Below are 18,591 nucleotides of genomic sequence, written 5' to 3'. Positions count from 1 at the left end.
GCCAAACCGGTCATGCTGGAGGATGTTGTAGGCAGCAGAACGTTCTCCACGGCGTCTCCAGACTGTCACGTCTGTCACGTGCTCAGTGTGAACCTGCTTTCATCTGTGAAGAGCATAGGGCGCCAGTGGCGAATTTGCCAATCTTGGTGTTCTCTGGCAAATGCCAAACGTCCTGCACGGTGTTGGGCTGTAAGCACAACCCCCACCTGTGGACATCGGGCCCTCATACCACCCTCATGGAGTCTGTTTCTGACCGTTTGAGCAGACACATGCACATTTGTGGCCTGCTGGAGGTCATTTTGCAGGGTTCTGGCAGTGCTCCTCCTGCTCCTCCTTGCACAAAGGCGGAGGTAGCGGTCCTGCTGCTGGGTTGTTGCCCTCCTACGGCCTCCTCCACGTCTCCTGATGTACTGGCTTGTCTCCTGGTAGCGCCTCCATGCTCTGGACACTACGCTGACAGACACAGCAAACCTTCTTGCCACAGCTCGCATTGATGTGCCATCCTGGATGAGCTGCACTACCTGAGCCACTTGTGTGGGTTGAAGACTCCGTCTCATGCTACCACTAGAGTAAAAGCACCGCCAGCATTCAAAAGTGACCAAAACATCAGCCAGGAAGCATAGGAACTGAGAAGTGGTCTGTGGTCACCACCTGCAGAACCACTCCTTTATTGGGGGTGTCTTGCTAATTGCCTATAATTTCCACCTGTTGTCTATTCCATTTGCACAACAGCATGTGACATTTTTTGTCAATCAGTGTTGCTTCCTAAGTGGACAGTTTGATTTCACAGAAGTGTGATTGACTTGGAGTTACATTGTGTTGTTTAAGTGTTCCCTTTATTTTTTTGAGCCGTGTATATCATGATTGCCTAGTCACTTTTACCCTTTACTTTTACGCTTATAAGGAAGGACATTCAACACGCACAGCACTTACACAAATGACTGATGGTTGGCTGGGAGAAATCTATGATAAAAATATTGTGGGGGCTGTTTTGTTAGACTTCAGTGCGGCTTTTGACATTATCGATAATAGTGTGCTGCTGGAAAAATGTATGTGTTATGGCTTTACACCCCCTGCTATATTGTGGATAAAGAGGTACCGGTCTAACAGAACACAGAGGGTATTCTTTAATGGAAGCCTCTCCAACATAATCAAGGCAGAATCAGGCATTCCCCAGGGCAACTGTCTAGGCCCATGCACGGCTTATGCACGGTATGCAGGTATTTTACCGCGTTTTGTTTTCACGCCATTTCCGGTCACAACTTGCAGACTTGTTTGCTGTGCGTTTTGTTGCCAACCTTACTTTGCTACCTGACAACTTTACGGTTTTTACTTTTTAATTACCGTTTATATTTTTGGTTTTTCCCTCAACTTTTTTTTTCTCCATTCAACTTTTTCACTCCGGATGCTTTATCTGGACATGGTTCGTCAGGACCTCCAACAGCCGAAGCTAAGTAGCAACATTAACATGATGCCTTCTAATTGCAGTCACTGTACTCATAATATACATGAGAACGATCGCCTTACGGCGAGGATAGCTGTGCTACAAGCCCAGCTTCAGACGCAATCGTTAGGCAAGGGTAATTTCAGTGTAGGAAAGGATGAAACAGCGTCTGTGCCACCAGTAAGTACAGATAGTAACGTTAGTATAAATCCCCTCGCACAGTCCCAGCAGCCGGACAACTTTCTCACGGTTTCTGGAGGGAAATGCTGTAGGAATGCTCAACCGGTGTCGCTCATTCAGCTGACAGAAACTTTCAACCGGTTTTCCCCATTAAGCAACGAGTTGGAGTCAGAGGCCGAGCCTTCTCTTGTCTCTATTCCTCCCGTTACGGGGTCTGGGACGCCGAAGCTTCCCACCATTAGCTCTGACAAATTGAAAACTCTAGTCATTGGCGACTCCATTACCTGCAGTATTAGACTTAAAACGAATCATCCAGCGATCATACACTGTTTACCAGGGGGCAGGGCTACCGACGTTAAGGCTAATCTGAAGATGGTGCTGGCTAAAGCTAAAACTGGCGAGTGTAGAGAGTATAGAAATATTGTTACCCACGTCGGCACCAACGATGTTAGGATGAAACAGTCAGAGATCACCAAGCGCAACATAGCTTCAGCGTGTAAATCAGCTAGAAAGATGTGTCGGCATCGAGTAATTGTCTCTGGCCCCCTCTCAGTTAGGGGGAGTGATGAGCTCTACAGCAGAGTCTGACAACTCAATCGCTGGTTGAAAACTGTTTTCTGCCCCTCCCAAAATATAGAATTTGTAGATAATTGGCCCTCTTTCTGGGACTCACCCACAAACAGGACCAAGCCTGACCTGCTGAGGAGTGATGGACTCCATCCTAGCTGGAGGGGTGCTCTCATCTCATCTACCAACATAGACAGGGTTCTAACTCCTCTAGCTCCACAATGAAATAGGGTGCAGGCCGGGCAACAGACAATATAAATTCACAGACAATACAAAGATTCCTTGATGTCCTTCCAGACTCCCTCTGTCTACCCAAGGACGCCAGAGGCCAAAAATCAGTTAACCACCTAACTGAGGAACTCAATTTAACCTTGCGCAATACCCTAGATGCAGTTGCACCCCTAAAAACTAAAAACATTTCTCATAAGATACTAGCTCCCTGGTATACAGAAAATACCCGAGCTCTGAAGCAAGCTTCCAGAAAATTGGAACGGAAATGGCGCCACACCAAACTGGAAGTCTTCCGACTAGCTTGGAAAGACAGTACCGTGCAGTATCGAAGAGCCCTTACTGCTGCTCGATCATCAAATTTTTCCAACTTAATTGCGGAAAATAAGAACAATCCGAAATTCCTTTTTAATACTGTCGCAAAGCTAACTAAAAAGCAGCATTCCCCAAGAGAGGATGGCTTTCACTTCAGCAGTAATAAATTCATGAACTTCTTTGAGGAAAAGATCATGATTGTTAGAAAGCAAATTACGGACTCCTCTTTAAATCTGCGTATTCCTCCAATGCTCAGTTGTCCTGAGTCTGCACAACTCTGCCAGGACCTAGGATCAAGAGAGACACTCAAGTGTTTTAGTACTATATCTCTTGACACAATGATGAAAATAATCATGGCCTCTAAACCTTCAAGCTGCATACTGGACCCTATTCCAACTAAACGACTGAAAGAGCTGCTTCCTATGCTTGGCCCTCCTATGTTGAACATAATAAACGTCTCTCTATCCACCGGATGTGTACCAAACTCACTAAAAGTGGCAGTAATAAAGCCTCTCTTGAAAAAGCCAAACCTTGACCCAGAAAATATAAAAAACTATCGGCCTGTATCGAATCTTCCATTCCTCTCAAAAATTGTAGAAAAGGCTGTTGCGCAGCAACTCACTGCCTTCCTGAAGACAAACAATGTCTACGAAATGCTTCAGTCTGGTTTTAGACCCCATCATAGCACTGAGACTGCACTTGTGAATGTGGTAAATTACCTTTTAATGGCATCAGACCGAGGCTCTGCATCTGTCCTCATGCTCCTAGACCTTAGTGCTGCTTTTGATACCATCGATCACCACATTCTTTTGGAGAGATTGGAAACCCAAATTGGTCTACACGGACAAGTTCTGGCCTGGTTTAGATCTTATCTGTCGGAAAGATATCAGTTTGTCTCTGTGAATGGTTTGTCCTCTGACAAATCAACTGTAAATATCGGTGTTCCTCAAGGTTCCGTTTTAGGACCACTATTGTTTTCACTATATATTTTACCTCTTGGGGATGTCATTCGAAAACATAATGTTAACTTTCACTGCTATGCGGATGACGCACAGCTGTACATTTCAATGAAACATGGTGAAGCCCCAAAATTGCCCTGGCTAGAAGCATGTGTTTCAGACATAAGGAAGTGGATGACTGCAACCGTTCTACTTTTAAACTCGGAAAAAACAGAGATGCTTGTTCTAGGTCCCAAGAAACAAAGAGATCTTCTGTTGAATCTGACAATTAATCTTAATGGTTGTACAGTCGTCTCAAATAAAACTGTGAAGGACCTCTGCGTTACTCTGGACCCTGATCTCTCTTTTGAAGAACATATCAAGACTGTTTCAAGGACAGCTTTTTTCCATCTACGTAACATTGCAAAAATCAGAAACTTTCGGTCCAAAAATGACGCAGAAAAATTAATCCATGCTTTTGTCACTTCTAGGTTAGACTACTGCAATGCTCTACTTTCCGGCTACCCGGATAAAGCCCTAAATAAACTTCAGTTAGTGCTAAATACGGCTGCTAGAATCCTGACTAGAACCCAAAAAATGTATCATATTACTCCAGTGCTAGCCTCCCTACACTGGCTTCCTGTCATGGCAAGGGCTGATATCAGGGTTATACTGCTAACCTACAAAGCATTAAATGGGCTTGCTCCTACCTATCTCTCCGATTTGGTCCTGTCGTACATACCTACACGTACGCTACGGTCACAAGACGCAGGCCTCCTAATTGTCCCTAGAATTTCTAAGCAAACAGCAGGAGGCAGGGCTTTCTCCTCTAGAGCTACATTTTTATGGAATGGTCTGCCTAACAATGTGAGAGACACAAACTCGGTCTCAACCTTTAAGTCTTTACTGAAGACTCATCTCTTCAGTGGGTCATATGATTGAGTGTAGTCTGGCCCAGGAGTGGGAAGGTGAACGGAAAGGCTCTGTAGCAACGAACCGCCCTTGCTGTCTGCCTGGACGGTTCTCCTCCCTCCAATGGGATTCTCTGCCTCTAACCCTATTACAGGGGCTGAGTCACTGGCTTACTAGGGCTCTTTCATACCGTCCCTAGGAGGCGTGCGTCACTTGAGTGGGTTGAGTCACTGATGTGATCTTCTTGTCTGGATTGGCGCCCCCCCCTTGGGTTGTGCCGTGGCGGAGATCTTTGTGGGCTATACTCGGCCTTGTCTCAGGATGGTAAGTTGGTGGTTGAAGATATCCCTCTAGTGGTGTGGGGGCTGTGCTTTGGCAAAGTGGGTGGGGTTATATCCTTCCTGTTTGGCCCTGTCCGGGGGTGTCATCAGATGTGGCCACAGTGTCTCCTGACCCCTCCTGCAGTGTTTATGCTGCAGTAGTTTATGTGTCGGGGGGCTAGGGTCAGTTTGTTATATCTGGAGTACTTCTCCTGTCCTATCCGGTGTCCTGTGGGAATTTAAGTATGCTCTCTCTAATTCTCTCTTTCTCTCTCTCTTTCTCTCTCTCGGAGGACCTCAGCCCTAGGACCAAGCGTCAGGACTACCGGGCATGATGACTCCTTGCTGTCCCCAGTCCACCTGGCTGTGCTGCTGCTCCAGTTTCAACTGTTCTGCCTGTGATTATTATTATTTGACCATGCTGGTCATTTATGAACATTTGAACATCTTGGCCATGTTCTGTTATAACCTCCACCCGGGCACAGCCAGAAGAGGACTGGCCACCCCACATAGCCTGGTTCCTCTCTAGGTTTCTTCCTAGGTTTTGGCCTTTCTATGGAGTTTTTCCTAGCCACTGTTTTTCTACACCTGCATTGCTTGCTGTTTGGGGTTTTAGGCTGGGTTTCTGTACATGACTTTGAGATATCAGCTGATGTACAAAGGGCTATATAAATACATTTGATTTGAAATTGGATTACCTTTTTTTCAATCTTACATCAGATATCAGCTGATGTAAGAAGGGCTTTAATGACATGCCACTGGCTTTGAGTAATGCCAGTTTGTCTCTGTATGCGGATGACTCAACACTATACACGTCAGCTGCTACAGCAACTGAAATGACTGCAACAATTAACAAAGTGCTACAGTTAGTTTCAGGAATAAGTTAGGAATAAGTTAGCCCTAAATATTTTTTAAAAACTAAAAGCATTGTATTTGGGACAAATCATTCACTAAAGTCTGTCCATAATAAAGCGCTACTCTACCTTCTTAACAGCACTATCAACAAGGCAGGTCCTACAGGCTCTAGTTTAGTCGCACCTGGACTACTGTTCAGTCGTGTGGTCAGGCACCACAAAGAGGGACTTAGGACAATTGCAGTTGGCTCAGAACAGGGCAGCACAGCTGGCCCTTGGATGTACACAGAGAGCAAACATGAATAATATGTATGTCAATCTCTCCTGACTCAAAGTAGAGAAGAGATTACTTGTATTTGTGAGAGGTATTGACATGTTGAAAGTACCGAGCTATCTGTTTAATCTACTAGCACACAGCTTAGACACCCATGCATACCCCACAACACATGCCACTAAAGGTCTCCTCACAGTCCCCAAGTCCAGAACAGACTATGGGAGGTGCACTGTGAAGCAACACAAACATAGGCAGAGACACATGCATACACACACCTGATACACACACGTATACATTGGATTTTGTGTTGTAGATATGTGGTAGTGGAGTAGGGGCCTGATGGCACGCACTTAGAGTGTTGTGAATTCTGTAATGAATGTATTGTAATGTTTAAAAAATGGTAGAACATTCTTAATTTTTCTGGACCCCAGGAAGAGTAGCTGCTGCCTAACTAATGGGGAACCATAATAAACCCCAGGAAGTGTAGCTGCTGCCTAACTAATGGGGAACCATAATAAACCCCAGGAAGAGTAGCTGCTGCCTAACTAATGGGGAACCATAATAAACCCCAGGAAGAGTAGCTGCTGCCTAACTAATGGGGAACCATAATAAACCCCAGGAAGAGTAGCTGCTGCCTAACTAATGGGGAACCATAATAAACCCCAGGAAGAGTAGCTGCTGCCTAACTAATGGGGAACCATAATAAACCCCAGGAAGAGTAGCTGCTGCCTAACTAATGGGGAACCTGTAATGCTTGTCGTCTAGGGAAGGAGAGGACCAAGTTGCAGCGTGGTAAGCGTTCATATTATTTAATGAAATATGCAACACTAGACAAACCAACAAACACGACACACAAACAGTCCTGAAAGGTGAAACAAAAACACTAAACAGGAAACAACCACCCACAAAACACAATGGAAAACAGGCTACCTAAATATGGTTCTCAATCAGGGACAACGATTGACAGCTGCCTCTGATTGAGAACCATACCAGGCCAAACACAGAAATAGAAAATCATAGACAAACTAACATAGACAACCCACCCAACTCACGCCCTGACCATATTAAAACAAAAGACAAAACAAAGGAACTAAGGTCAGAACGTGACAGAACCATAATAAATACAAAATACAAATACAAAACTACCTTGTACCCCTGCACATTGACTCGGTACGCCTGTTATTGTTATTTTATTGTGTTAATATTTCCTTTGTTTTTTCATATTAACTCTGCATTACTGGGAAAGGGCTCATAAATAAGCATTTCATGATCGAGTCTAAACCTGTTGTATTCGGGCACATGCAGCAAATAAAATGTGATTTGAATTGATCCATCACCCTGATGGGGCTCAACACTCCAAGGTTCAATGTGCGGGACGTTGTGTCAGATTTCAAATGGTATGTGTTTTAGTCCAAGTTCAAATCTTATCTGCTAAGAAAGAATGATATAGTCACACTACTGTACAGTACACAATAGCACATGCTATAGCTCTGTTGGAACATGACAGAATACGCAAGGACATGGCATGGCTGGCAGGCCTGTTTACAAATGACATTATGGTGTAGTCTACTGTGGTGCAACTCAGACACTCATTGAACAATCTTGAAAGATCACATTGAAAGATCTCCCTTATCATGGTTGACAGAAAATAAGTACGTAGTAACTTTCGGATTTCGCTAAGAGTGAAGAAAGCATTGTTTTGATTGAATCAATTATGAGGCCCTTCTCCTCTTAAGATCAAACTAGGCAAAGGCTAGCCTAATTGATGACATGTATGATGACATCAACACAGATAGCCTAATTAACAGTACAAATAAAAACCAACAAATCCAATCATAGTGAAACAAATTAAGTTAGACGTGATATCACTCTTGAAAACATTTGCCCTGTTTCCCAGTATCTGGCCATGACAGGGCATCATCATCATCATCATGATAGAGATTCCCCTGTCAGCTGAGTGAACTGAGTAATGTTTGTTATTTATCAGTCTGACAGTGATGAGGTAGGCTTGTGGTAGGAGTATTGATGCCTATTGTGTGCATTACATCTACAGTAGACCTGTGCCTATGGGACACAGTGTTTTCAAGCCACTTCGATACTAAGTGATCTTCGTAGCAAGTTAGGAGAGTATTTTTGCAAACCCTATATATTTTCGTAACCTTAACCTCTGCCTCCTAACCTGCTACGTTAATTCTCCTGAACTGTTGCGTAAGTTCTAATTAGTTACGAAAAAGTCACGGTGGTATCAAGTGGCGTGAAAATAGTGTTTATCCTGTGCTCATAGCCTACTATAATTACAATACACGCGGAAATGTAGAGGCTCAATTCGATTCGATTTCACAGCCACAAAATTGCCTATAGAGTAAAACAAAACATTGGTCTTCATTTATGGCAAGGGTACAATGTGGTTAAGGTTAAATGTTAGGTTTAAAATAACATTTTAAATATAACAATTGGAGAAACAGGCAGAGTTTATCCATCATTAGGACTTTGTGGTTGTGGTAGCTAGTGACGACAGCTCACGCGCTTCTCTTATTCATATTACTGTTTCAGAGGAAACAACGAACTAACCGCATTCTGCGCTCTTCCTGTAACTCTGTTGTCACTAGTACGGAAATGGAATACGGTCCGTTATGGTTTGGATCAAATAAATGGAATAGGTTCTTGACAAGGATGCCTAAAGCAGTGTCCATGGTGGTAGGCTGCGCAAACCTAACATTAAAGTAGAAATATTACAAGGAGAAACGCCCTTCACGGGAGCAGATAGATAACGTGGGTCAATAGGATGTTGTGAAAATTAGTTCGTTTAACCTAAATAAATGACATAACCTACCATTTCTTCGTGCATTCCAACACAAGTTCTTGATAAGACGCCACAAACTGGAATTTTGAAGCTTTTTTGCCAACGCGTTGTAATCTTTTCCAAACCGAAGTCATAATTTGGTTGAGGTATTACAAAGTTTTAGAAAGTAAGTTCCACTCTCTTGTAACTCCTTTCGGGATGGTTGTTCAATGACAGTTCGTGGTGTGTAAAACCGTTGTCTTCAAGCTGACCGTGTTCAAAAGGAACAGCCGCAGGTGAAGAAGTTGAGTTGAGTCACATAAAACTGTCGCCATCAACTAAACGCATCGAATAAAAAAAACATGTAGCACGGAAATACCGTAATTATTAAATACAGTATTTATAAGCGGAACCGAATCCACTGTCGTGCGCATTTCAACACTTCCACATGGTCAGAATAAGGAAAAACAAATATCCTAAATGCAACTGCTAGTCCACAATATGCATTCCCGAGTTAAAAGACAGTGTCGACAATTCATCCAGGTATATAATAGCTGTCCTTCGCCCAGCCAGGGAAATAAAACTGTCCGATAAAGCCACCATAACACATTTTAGGCAACGTTATACTGACAGTGCAATAAACTCTCCAAGTGGTATCATTTGTTGAGTCTGTAGGCTGCAGATAAAGAAAGGGAGCGGTTGCAAAGCATTGATGACGCGGCACTATGCAACATTCCCTGTCTCTTATCTTCTTTTTGCCTATCCGTATACCAGTAAACAATAACATTTCAGACTTTGGATTCCGTCCATGGTACGATGCCACTGTCAGTATGATGACCGTTAACGAGTCAGATGACACTTATCCAACTTTTCTGAAGTATATTCAAAATTAATACTTTGTCCTGAATTGTTCACTCAAACTACTATTGGCACTGTTCTCTGCAGTATACATTGTATCCATTTGTAAAGTGCTCTTGCCTATTTTGACACTTTTATCCTAATATTTGATTTACATTTTAAGAACATCCTTTAATTTCCTTACTGATTTAAACGGTTTGTGATTCAATTTGGGCCAAACGCACATTGGGCAATAAGATGATGCATGATTTTCCATGAAGAGAGATGTCCTGTCCCAACGGGTATTCGAAGTAGCCATGCATAGGGATTTTCCATAGCTGTGTGGAGTATATTTTTGGAAGGACAGAGGACAGAGGCAGCTGGGGACAGAGAAGTGTGGTACAGCCTACATGTGGAACACAGCAGCTGTGTACCTCTCCTTTCCTCTTTGCAATAGTCTTATAACAACATTGACAGAGAGGATGCACGATCGATCACAGACTATAAAAAAATCAAGGCATGTTATGACTAGGAGTTATATACATTTATTGAGCCTGATTATGTTCAGAACGTCATTACTTAACATATGGAACTACACTAACAATGTTTTACAGTATTCAGGGAAGAGATCAGTGAAGTAGACAGCTGGCTAGAGCCAAGAGTTTCCCAACTCAACCCCACCTTGTTCACTGAGACAGAGTGAGTGTTCTGCCAGGCAGCAGCGGATGTGTAAGTCATGAGTCAACATGTTATTTATCTTGACTCAAGCAGCAAACACATCACTATCAGTGTCTGAGAGTCATAAGGCCAGGTAAAGACCTGAAATGAGCAGAGGACTTGTCTAATTTATCTTTGCTCAGACTGTAGGTTAACTATCATAAACTGAGTTGAAGCCACATTACATTTGTTTTCATGCTCACGCTACAAGTGGTTAAATCGGTCAGCTAATACAGGACTAGTAAAGGCCTAGTGCACTACTTCATTTTTTAAATTGAATTGAGATTTTTTAGGGGGTGCTACAACACCCTCAGCACCCCTACGTCCCGCAGCTGTGTGTGGCCTATTTATAGAAATACATGGGACTTTCTACAAGGAATGTAATAGCTCTCACCTGTTTTAATGTTCTGTATTACTTGAACGATCACATTGAATATCTCCCTTATCATGGTTTATAGAAAATAAGTGCCTAGTAACTTTAGGATTCCGCTAAGAGTGAACAATGGATTGTTTTAATTTGATCCATCATCATTAGGCTATTGATTGAGGCCCTTCTCCTCTTAAGATCAAAGAAGGCAAAGGCTAGCCTAATTGATGACATGTCTGATGACATCAACACAGATAGCCTATTGAACAGTACAAATAAATACCAACAAATCCAATCATAGTGATAAAAATTAAGTTATAAGTTATACCACTCTGGAAAATATTTGCCCTCTTCGAAGTATCTGGTTTATGTTAGGGCGTCATCATCATTGTGATGATACAGATCCTGCTGTCAGCTGAGTGGATGGACGTAATGTCTGTCATTTATCAGTCTGACAGTGATGTAGTAGGACTGTAAATGCTCTCACCCCAGTTTTCATATTCTGTTGCTATATGAATAGTAAATAAAATGATTGAAATGGGAACTGACCACCAATGGTAAAAATATTTCAGAGACCGTTATTACGAAAATACAATCAAAGGTTGCAGTAAAGTGGCCTTGCTCTGTGGCTATTAGGGAAATGATCATGGATGTCTGAGGCATGTATGGGGCTTCCTGTTTTCAATTAGTCATTTCCTGGTGGCTAGTGGATCTGTAACGTAGCTTGCACAAGGGTAGAGTTGATCTATTCATGTAATTCCTGTCACCAGTTACTGTGTTAAGCAGTACACACTTAGAAAAAAGGGTTCTTCAACTGTCCCCATACGAGAACCCTTTTTGGTCCCAGGTAAAACTATTTTAGGTTCCATGTAGAACCCTCTGTTTAAAGGGTTCTACATTGAACCAAAAGGGTTCTTCAATGGGTTCTGCCTTGAGGACAGCCTAATAACTATTTTTAGGTTCTAGATAGCACCTTTTTTTCCTAAGAGTACACTTGCTGCTCTGACCTTAGTATTTGCTGCTATTACTTTTGATTCTGTCTTCAAAGAAAACATACTGACTCTGTGTGTACTAATATACTTATTAGACTGTAATTACAGAAGTTATTCCATTCTAGTCATGCTGACATAATGTCTATGTAATATATATGGAAGTGTGGCATGGAATGGATGAAACTATGTGAAGACAACAATAAGCCGGGCCTACTGGTATAAGCCTCTGCTATTATTGCTTGATGTTGATGAGTTGTCATACACATTGCCTTAATACTAAATATAATGGCAAGCTAGCAAGATAAATGACCTGGGATGTCCTGGTTGTATTCCTCTAACCTTCCTTTACACAAAACATTATGGTGTTTTCAAGTTTAAACAAGACTTTTATGTTTTATTCAAATTCTATTTCAACCACTAAATAGGTAGAAACACTAGATGTTCGGGGCTAATTCCGTTAGTAAGGAAGGCATTATGATGGTAGTTGAATGTTTTACAGCTACTGTGTTCTGGACTCCTCCTCCTACCCTGGGGAGAGAACAGGGATCATTACCTAATAAGTCCATGTGTGGCTGGAACGGTTTGTTTATAATGGCCAGACAGTCAGAGTGGTGCTCTCATGAACCAAAAACATGCAAAAGTACAGTCATATAACTTTAAAGGGCTAAACAATGATATCAATGGCATCCACATAACTTCTCCTGTGAGATACTGTAAGTAATAGTTAGATGCAAAAAGGCTCACTTCCACAGTTATCAAAAAGGCTCACTTCCACAGTTATCAAAAAGGCACACTTCCACAGTTATCAAAAAGGCTCACTTCCACAGTTATCAAAAAGGCTCACTTCCACAGTTATCAAAAAGGCTCACTTCCACAGTTATCAAAAAGGCTCACTTCCACAGTTATCAAAAAGGCACACTTCCACAGTTATCAAAAAGGCACACTTCCACAGTTATCAAAAAGGCTCACTTCCACAGTTATCAAAAAGGCACACTTCCACAGTTATCAAAAAGGCACACTTCCACAGTTATCAAAAAGGCACACTTCCACAGTTATCAAAAAGGCACACTTCCACAGTTATCAAAAAGGCTCACTTCCACAGTTATCAAAAAGGCTCACTTCCACAGTTATCAAAAAGGCACACTTCCACAGTTATCAAAAAGGCACACTTCCATCGTTATCAAAAAGGCACACTTCCACAGTTATCAAAATGCATACTCTGCAGTGAGCCAGAAACACAAGAACAAAAGTACAGTTTTTGGAACTAAAGGGCTTTCTGACTTCATCTTGGGAAACAAGATTTTTCAGGTTTTCTACATGTGGAACAGATGCTGATATCTGTCACAACAAATGTTGCCATCTAGTGGTTAGAGTATGTCAATAACCCCTTTCCAAACCAATATATTACAGTTGAGCTGGACCCATTAACGGACCATTGAAGTAGTGTAGATTTGACTTAAAAGACATGGTTACTGTCCATAGCATTTTTTATTTTTATGCCAAGATATTAAAAAAGCTCAATACATAAACTTCCCATCACAACAAACAAAAAAAAGAAATACTGACATTGTGTGCATGTGACTACGTGTCTAAGATTACATTCAATCTTAAAATTGTAGAGAAGAAAATTATATTTAGAGAAAAATCTGTTTTACTCCGATGAAGGAGTAAATTACAAGGCATTTACAATCATGTATATGTATATGTAATATATATATGTATATATATATAAATCATCAGGTATTTGAAATATGGCTTAATTGGCTTGTGTTTTCAAGATACGTACAATTAGTCCAAATCAACAAGCAAGGTCTCTTTAACAAAGGATTGTATAGTAACAAGGTTTTGTTGAAAATGTCAGCACCTTGTGTGATGGAGACGGTTCATCAGTAGGGCACCAGTATAAAAATGTTATTCTGCCAATAACCTAGCTAGCTGGGTACAAGTATAATAAATAATAAAACAGCTATACAGAACAGGAAACAGGTTATATTATGTAAATACAGGGAAAATATTAGTTGGTTTATAAGGAAATGTGGAAAGACTCTTTGATCCATTGGTCCCGGGAGTTTTGAGTTGACTGGAGAGTCAGTGAAGTGCCAGGTAGATTCTGAGGTACATTATCACCATCGTTCTCCTCCTCTTCATAATCATCCTCTTCCTCAGAGTAACTATTTTCTGTAGTGATGCTGCTCTCTGACAGCAGAGAGTTGGAGATGTCCTGAAAGGCTCCCTTGTACTCCTGGATGGACTCATAGAGAGACCACAGCTGACAGTGCAGAGACATGTCCAACTGTCTGAGGCCCACCTAGGACACACAACAGGAAAGGATAATTGTGTCAATAATCTCATACATTAACTATATAAACGTTGTCAATTTAATACAAATTAACAATAACACATGTAGGTAAATTGAGCAGAAATAGCAGCTGATTAAATAAAATAACCCTATTATTTCAGGATGTTCTCTAGATATGTTATTTGCTGACAATAATCAAAGACAAAAAGCTGTGAAAAATTATCAAAATATTGTATGTATTTCTGTTTTTAATTTGCTTTTGTTGTTTATCAAATTTCAGTATGTTTTTTACATTTCTTACGATAAATAATAATACAATTAAATCAACTGATTGCAAAATAATGTCCAACCATTTCTTCGCGCAGCACTGCGAGCCCTGCGTCCAGACTTGCAGGCTTGATGCGGCCGAGAGAGTCGATCACTGTAGACTTGCTAATGTCGGCCTGAATGCTTGTCAGTTTACTGTAGACTTTTTTGACGTCCCTCCATGAGCCACCACTGGAGTTCAGGATGCCGCTGAGGCCTTTTGGCAAAGGGGGTAGTCCTTCGATTGAACAGACGCTGTCTGGACATTCAGGAGGACTGGTCTGGAACCCGTTCATTTTCTACCTCTGTATCAATGTATATATATATTTGTTTACTTCCACGCGTCTTATTATATGCTATCATATAACTGCCAGAAATATGAAATCATAAAGAACATATGGATTCAATAACGGAAGTCTATTATCAAGTAGTTTGTGATAATTTCGAAAAAGTCGGCTATAGCCTAGTCGTCTCAAATCAGCAATCCACCGATGAGCGTTTAACAGAACATGTCGCAAATGTAGAGGGAATGTATAGTTCCAATAAAAATACGTTGCGTCACCTTCAGTCCGATTATTGTATTTCCAACGAGTCCTCACTAGCACAATAGAGGCGCCATGCACACAGCATCCATCGTAGTGTGGATGAAAAACTGCTTTGACAATGAAAACATAACGGAAGCCTATGCAAATGTTACCAGGATGAATTCATGTCTGATGTCCTTGCTTTGTTTCCCACTACGCTTTCCTGTCAACTGCCAACCTCGCCCTGGATAATATCCCCTCCCCGTCCCACTTCATCGCAGCGAGACCGAGGCGCTGCACCGCTTCCAAAACACACTATATTTGGGGAGAGAGGAAACAGTACGTACTTTGTAACGATAATTCCGAAACGAGGTCGGTGGTTTGTTTCATTCTAGCAATACCAAAATCTTTACCTTAACCCATTTCCAAATGCCTAACCTCAAGACAAAACCACTGAAAACTCCCACCCAATCTTGCCATCCAGAAACACTGAATATTCCAATTGTCCCCACAATTAAATCGGGGAGTGAACTATGGATCTGTCTCCATCAGTACATTCCTACTTTCGTCACACGTGATGTCAGACAGCACTAGCACGATTTCGACTTAACTTGGGTGAATGGTGCATCTTTCCATAGAGTTCCGGAACTCACAAAATTACACTGACACAAGGCGGGAAATGTGTTAGTCACACGTGATACCTCAATTCGTGGGGCATTTGTATTGTATTTGTTGCCTTGAATTATATTTATACTACAACTCCCAAATCAAAAAATATCCACCATTACAACACACTGAAATTCGTTCAGTACTACATCACAGCAAATATCATTATGCATCCATCAAAAACATCTTTAGTTGCACCAACACTTTGTTAAAAAGTAGGAAAGTCCCAATAGTGAATATTACAAATATCTTCTAGTTTAAATAGATTGCTACAACACCATAAAATTACATGACCATTCTGTCACTATATTGTAGTATGCCACATAAAACAAAGGCCACTTGTTTAAAAATGAAGTAATAAGGACAGAAAGTAGGAATAATGTGGATAAATTCAGATTTTTATAAACAAGTGATGTACATTAATATCAACCAGTCAAACCCCACTCAACTATATGCAGTTTAAAGAAATTCAACCACTCAGAGGTGCCCATTCTCACCACGCAAGTTTGTGTCAACTTCACCATGAATCCAGAGAAGACTTCAAATGAAAAGTAACAGCAATGTTTAAACAAATGTTACACTACAGGTCAGGCAATCAAAATACAAACTATGCATACAGACAGTTGTCCAAGTTAATTACATGAACCTTTACCGCCATATTTGCCACAAAAACCTTTGCAAGGGAATCAAGATGCTACAACTTCCGGTGTTGCTTATGTCAGCATGTGTTTATGCCTTGTTTCTGTTTTTAGAATTGCCATCAGTTCAGTCTCATGATTGGTGAAGCTCTTTCAGGCTGCGCAGTGAATCTGCGCAGCTGCGGATGAGGCTGCACAGCTGGATACTAGCCTCTACTGAGGCTGAGTGCTGGAGCTCCTGTGTAGCCCACCGCAGCTTGTGCAGCACTGCATCCTCAGCACTGGACAGGGCTGGGTGAGGTGCAGGGGCTACTATGGGGGCTGCCACCTGGACTGGCTGTATGGATGGGGTGGATGTAGGGAGGAAGCTAGGGGTCACGGTGAGTGCAGGGGAGGGGTTGGCTGGTGGAGGTAGGGGCCCTCTCAGTCCTGACGCAGCACCCTCGCAGTGCTCTGGTCGGGGCTGCCCTGTGATGGAGAGGGGGGTGTCACTGGAGGGGGCTTCATTGTCCAGATGGACAGGCTGAGAGGCTAGCTGTCTCTCTCTGACCTGTGACAGGGCAGCCTGGGCATTTAGGGCTGAGTGTGAGAGTAACAGGAAAGAGAAGGAAAGGAGAAGAACAGTTTAGTTGGAGCAAGACAATTATTTTTTCAGTTGCAAACTAATATTAGATTAGTCAGAAGGGCCCAGAGTTAGTTCAGGAAACTAATTTCCTAGCCTGTCTACCGATCCACATTGCTCCAGCCAAACGTCACACCCACAAGTGTTTTCTTTGTATGGAGTGATGAATAAAGCAGCTAAATTAAATTCAGGATGAGTTGTCAGGCAACTTTTCCCCCCAGTCATAACATAAATGAACCTAGCCCTACACAGACTCTTACCTGGGTTGTCCTTGTCTACGTCAGAGTCCAGTTCCTGACATGCAACACAGTAGTTCTTCTTCTGCTTGTCCTGAAGGAGAATCGTCTGGACAGGTACAAACAACCAATTATTACACTCAAGCCCAAATACTACTTAGACGTTCATTCATCTCCAAAGACAAGACCAATCAATCCCTTTAGTTTTAAAAAGCATTACAGAGTAAATATATTTAGCTATAGATCTCACTCAGTAAATATATAAAATGTTACAAATATATAAACTGGGATGGCCTGGATTATGCCCCACTCACCCCACATTGCTCACAGCATTCTCCTAACATTTTGTAGCCTTTGAGGAGGTAGGCACCCATGAGCTTGCTTATTTTGTCCTGTCGTTCCCGCTGAGCATGAATAACCTTCATCTCCGATTCTGAAGGGGGTGTCCACTCGAAGTCATCGTCGTCTGACAAGAAAACCGTGGAGGGTGAGGAAACCGACATTCAAACTATTAGAACTCAGTCATATGGACACGGCTGGCTTGCAGCTAGCTAGTTTATCAAACTGACAGTACGGTCATTTAACGCGTTGCATTAGTCGATTTTGGTTAATCTTTCAGCTAGCTAGGTGATGATAATCTAACGTTTGATAGCGAGCCAACAGTAATTAGTTAGCAAGCAAGTATTATGCGACGTCAGTTTGCGCTAACTAAACTGGAGACACCGGTAGACCAACTAGTTGGCTAACGTTAGCCAATTAGCCAGCTAACGTTACTGTAGCTGGCTTAGCTGTCCAAGCTAGCTGTCAAACTGGGCTTCCGGTCAAAACTTTAATTCCCAAAAACGTCAGAGTCTGGCATTCTGAAAGACAATTAGCAAAATAAAACATAAGCATTTAAAGAAAGCAGCTGGTTTATTTACCTGCATTCAGTGCCATGATTCCACTGCTATCCCTCGTTGCTGCACGCCGTTGCTTTATAAAAAATGTATGTACACATGCGTGCACTACGTTGGAAATGTAACCTTTATAGGTTTGCTACTGCCACCTGCCGTAGTGGAAGACTATAGCTAGCTAGCTCAGAGACAGTCCAGTCAAATATATATTTTTATAACTAAACCAAAATAGACCTCAGCCCGTCTTTTTAAACGGGAACAAACGCGTCACGGTGGGCAGAACAAACCAGGAGGTGGGCAGAGAAACACGAGCTAGCAACATCCTATTGGCGCGTTCTAGCATATATTCCGTTAGGGAACGCCTACTCTGTGAAATGCGCGAATGCAATAACTCAATTCGCCTTTGCACTCCTAAACAACGTTTTTTAAAAAAAAATTTTTTTTTACTTTGGCAAAGGGTAAAGTCTACAAAACATAGTCAACTCTGTTTGTAACATATTCTAGTTTTGGGAACAGAAACCTGTATTGAAATCAAATGTTTCATAAATGAGAAAATTAGCAGAATGTTCTCCCACTGCCGGTAAATAGGCTTCCTCCTACTACTTCCATATTTGGCAGTGAGTGGAAACGCCAAGCGGATGCTTCACATTTATACATCCGGTGAAATATCTGTCTCATTG

General features: G+C 41.9%; 3 protein-coding genes across 6 annotated transcripts in view; all 3 read right to left on the bottom strand.

The window, feature by feature from the left end:
* ehbp1l1b (EH domain binding protein 1-like 1b) overlaps window positions 1-9,531 on the bottom strand; it is a 37,694-nt gene extending 28,163 nt beyond the window's left edge. The window contains exon 1 of one of the 4 annotated variants that reach the window (XM_036968041.1): window positions 8,866-9,531. In XM_036968041.1, the coding sequence (XP_036823936.1) occupies window positions 8,866-8,969 (104 nt within the window). In that variant the 5' untranslated portion in view covers window positions 8,970-9,531. The remainder of the gene's footprint in view (window positions 1-8,865) is intronic. The other 3 variants (XM_036968042.1, XM_036968043.1, XM_036968045.1) reach the window with 3 other exon arrangements.
* A 1,129-nt stretch (window positions 9,532-10,660) lies between these two features.
* On the bottom strand, window positions 10,661-15,427 carry LOC110510143 (leucine repeat adapter protein 25). The gene is made up of 2 exons (XM_021591492.2): window positions 14,377-15,427; window positions 10,661-14,035 (listed from the first exon to the last, which is right to left on the bottom strand). Exons 1-2 carry the CDS (start codon window positions 14,626-14,628, stop codon window positions 13,751-13,753), a joined length of 537 nt encoding a protein of 178 aa, XP_021447167.2. The 5' UTR covers window positions 14,629-15,427; the 3' UTR covers window positions 10,661-13,750.
* Window positions 15,428-15,899: 472 nt separating this feature from the next.
* On the bottom strand, window positions 15,900-18,142 carry znrd2 (zinc ribbon domain containing 2). The gene is made up of 4 exons (XM_021591491.2): window positions 17,939-18,142; window positions 17,333-17,484; window positions 17,043-17,127; window positions 15,900-16,739 (listed from the first exon to the last, which is right to left on the bottom strand). Exons 1-4 carry the CDS (start codon window positions 17,952-17,954, stop codon window positions 16,294-16,296), a joined length of 699 nt encoding a protein of 232 aa, XP_021447166.1. The 5' UTR covers window positions 17,955-18,142; the 3' UTR covers window positions 15,900-16,293.
* Between the last annotated feature and the right edge of the window lie 449 nt (window positions 18,143-18,591).

Source organism: Oncorhynchus mykiss, chromosome Y (genome assembly GCF_013265735.2).
Source record: "Oncorhynchus mykiss isolate Arlee chromosome Y, USDA_OmykA_1.1, whole genome shotgun sequence".
NCBI lineage: Eukaryota > Metazoa > Chordata > Actinopteri > Salmoniformes > Salmonidae > Oncorhynchus > Oncorhynchus mykiss.
Note: the sequence above shows the minus strand (reverse complement) of the source record. Positions and strands in the feature narration are given on the sequence as shown.

What these genes read in the sequence shown, in the direction of transcription:
- znrd2 (XM_021591491.2), bottom strand. An exon ending in AATGCTGTGAGCAATGTGGG is followed by an intron (nt 17,128 to 17,332) that starts GTGAGTGGGGCA and finishes GTACCTGTCCAG; the next exon opens with ACGATTCTCCTTCAGGACAA. An exon ending in CGTAGACAAGGACAACCCAG is followed by an intron (nt 16,740 to 17,042) that starts GTAAGAGTCTGT and finishes TCTCACACTCAG; the next exon opens with CCCTAAATGCCCAGGCTGCC.
- LOC110510143 (XM_021591492.2), bottom strand. Translation starts at nt 14,628, where the DNA reads ATGAACGGGTTCCAGACCAGTCCTCCTGAATGTCCAGACAGCGTCTGT. An exon ending in CAGTGCTGCGCGAAGAAATG is followed by an intron (nt 14,036 to 14,376) that starts GTTGGACATTAT and finishes TGTGTGTCCTAG; the next exon opens with GTGGGCCTCAGACAGTTGGA.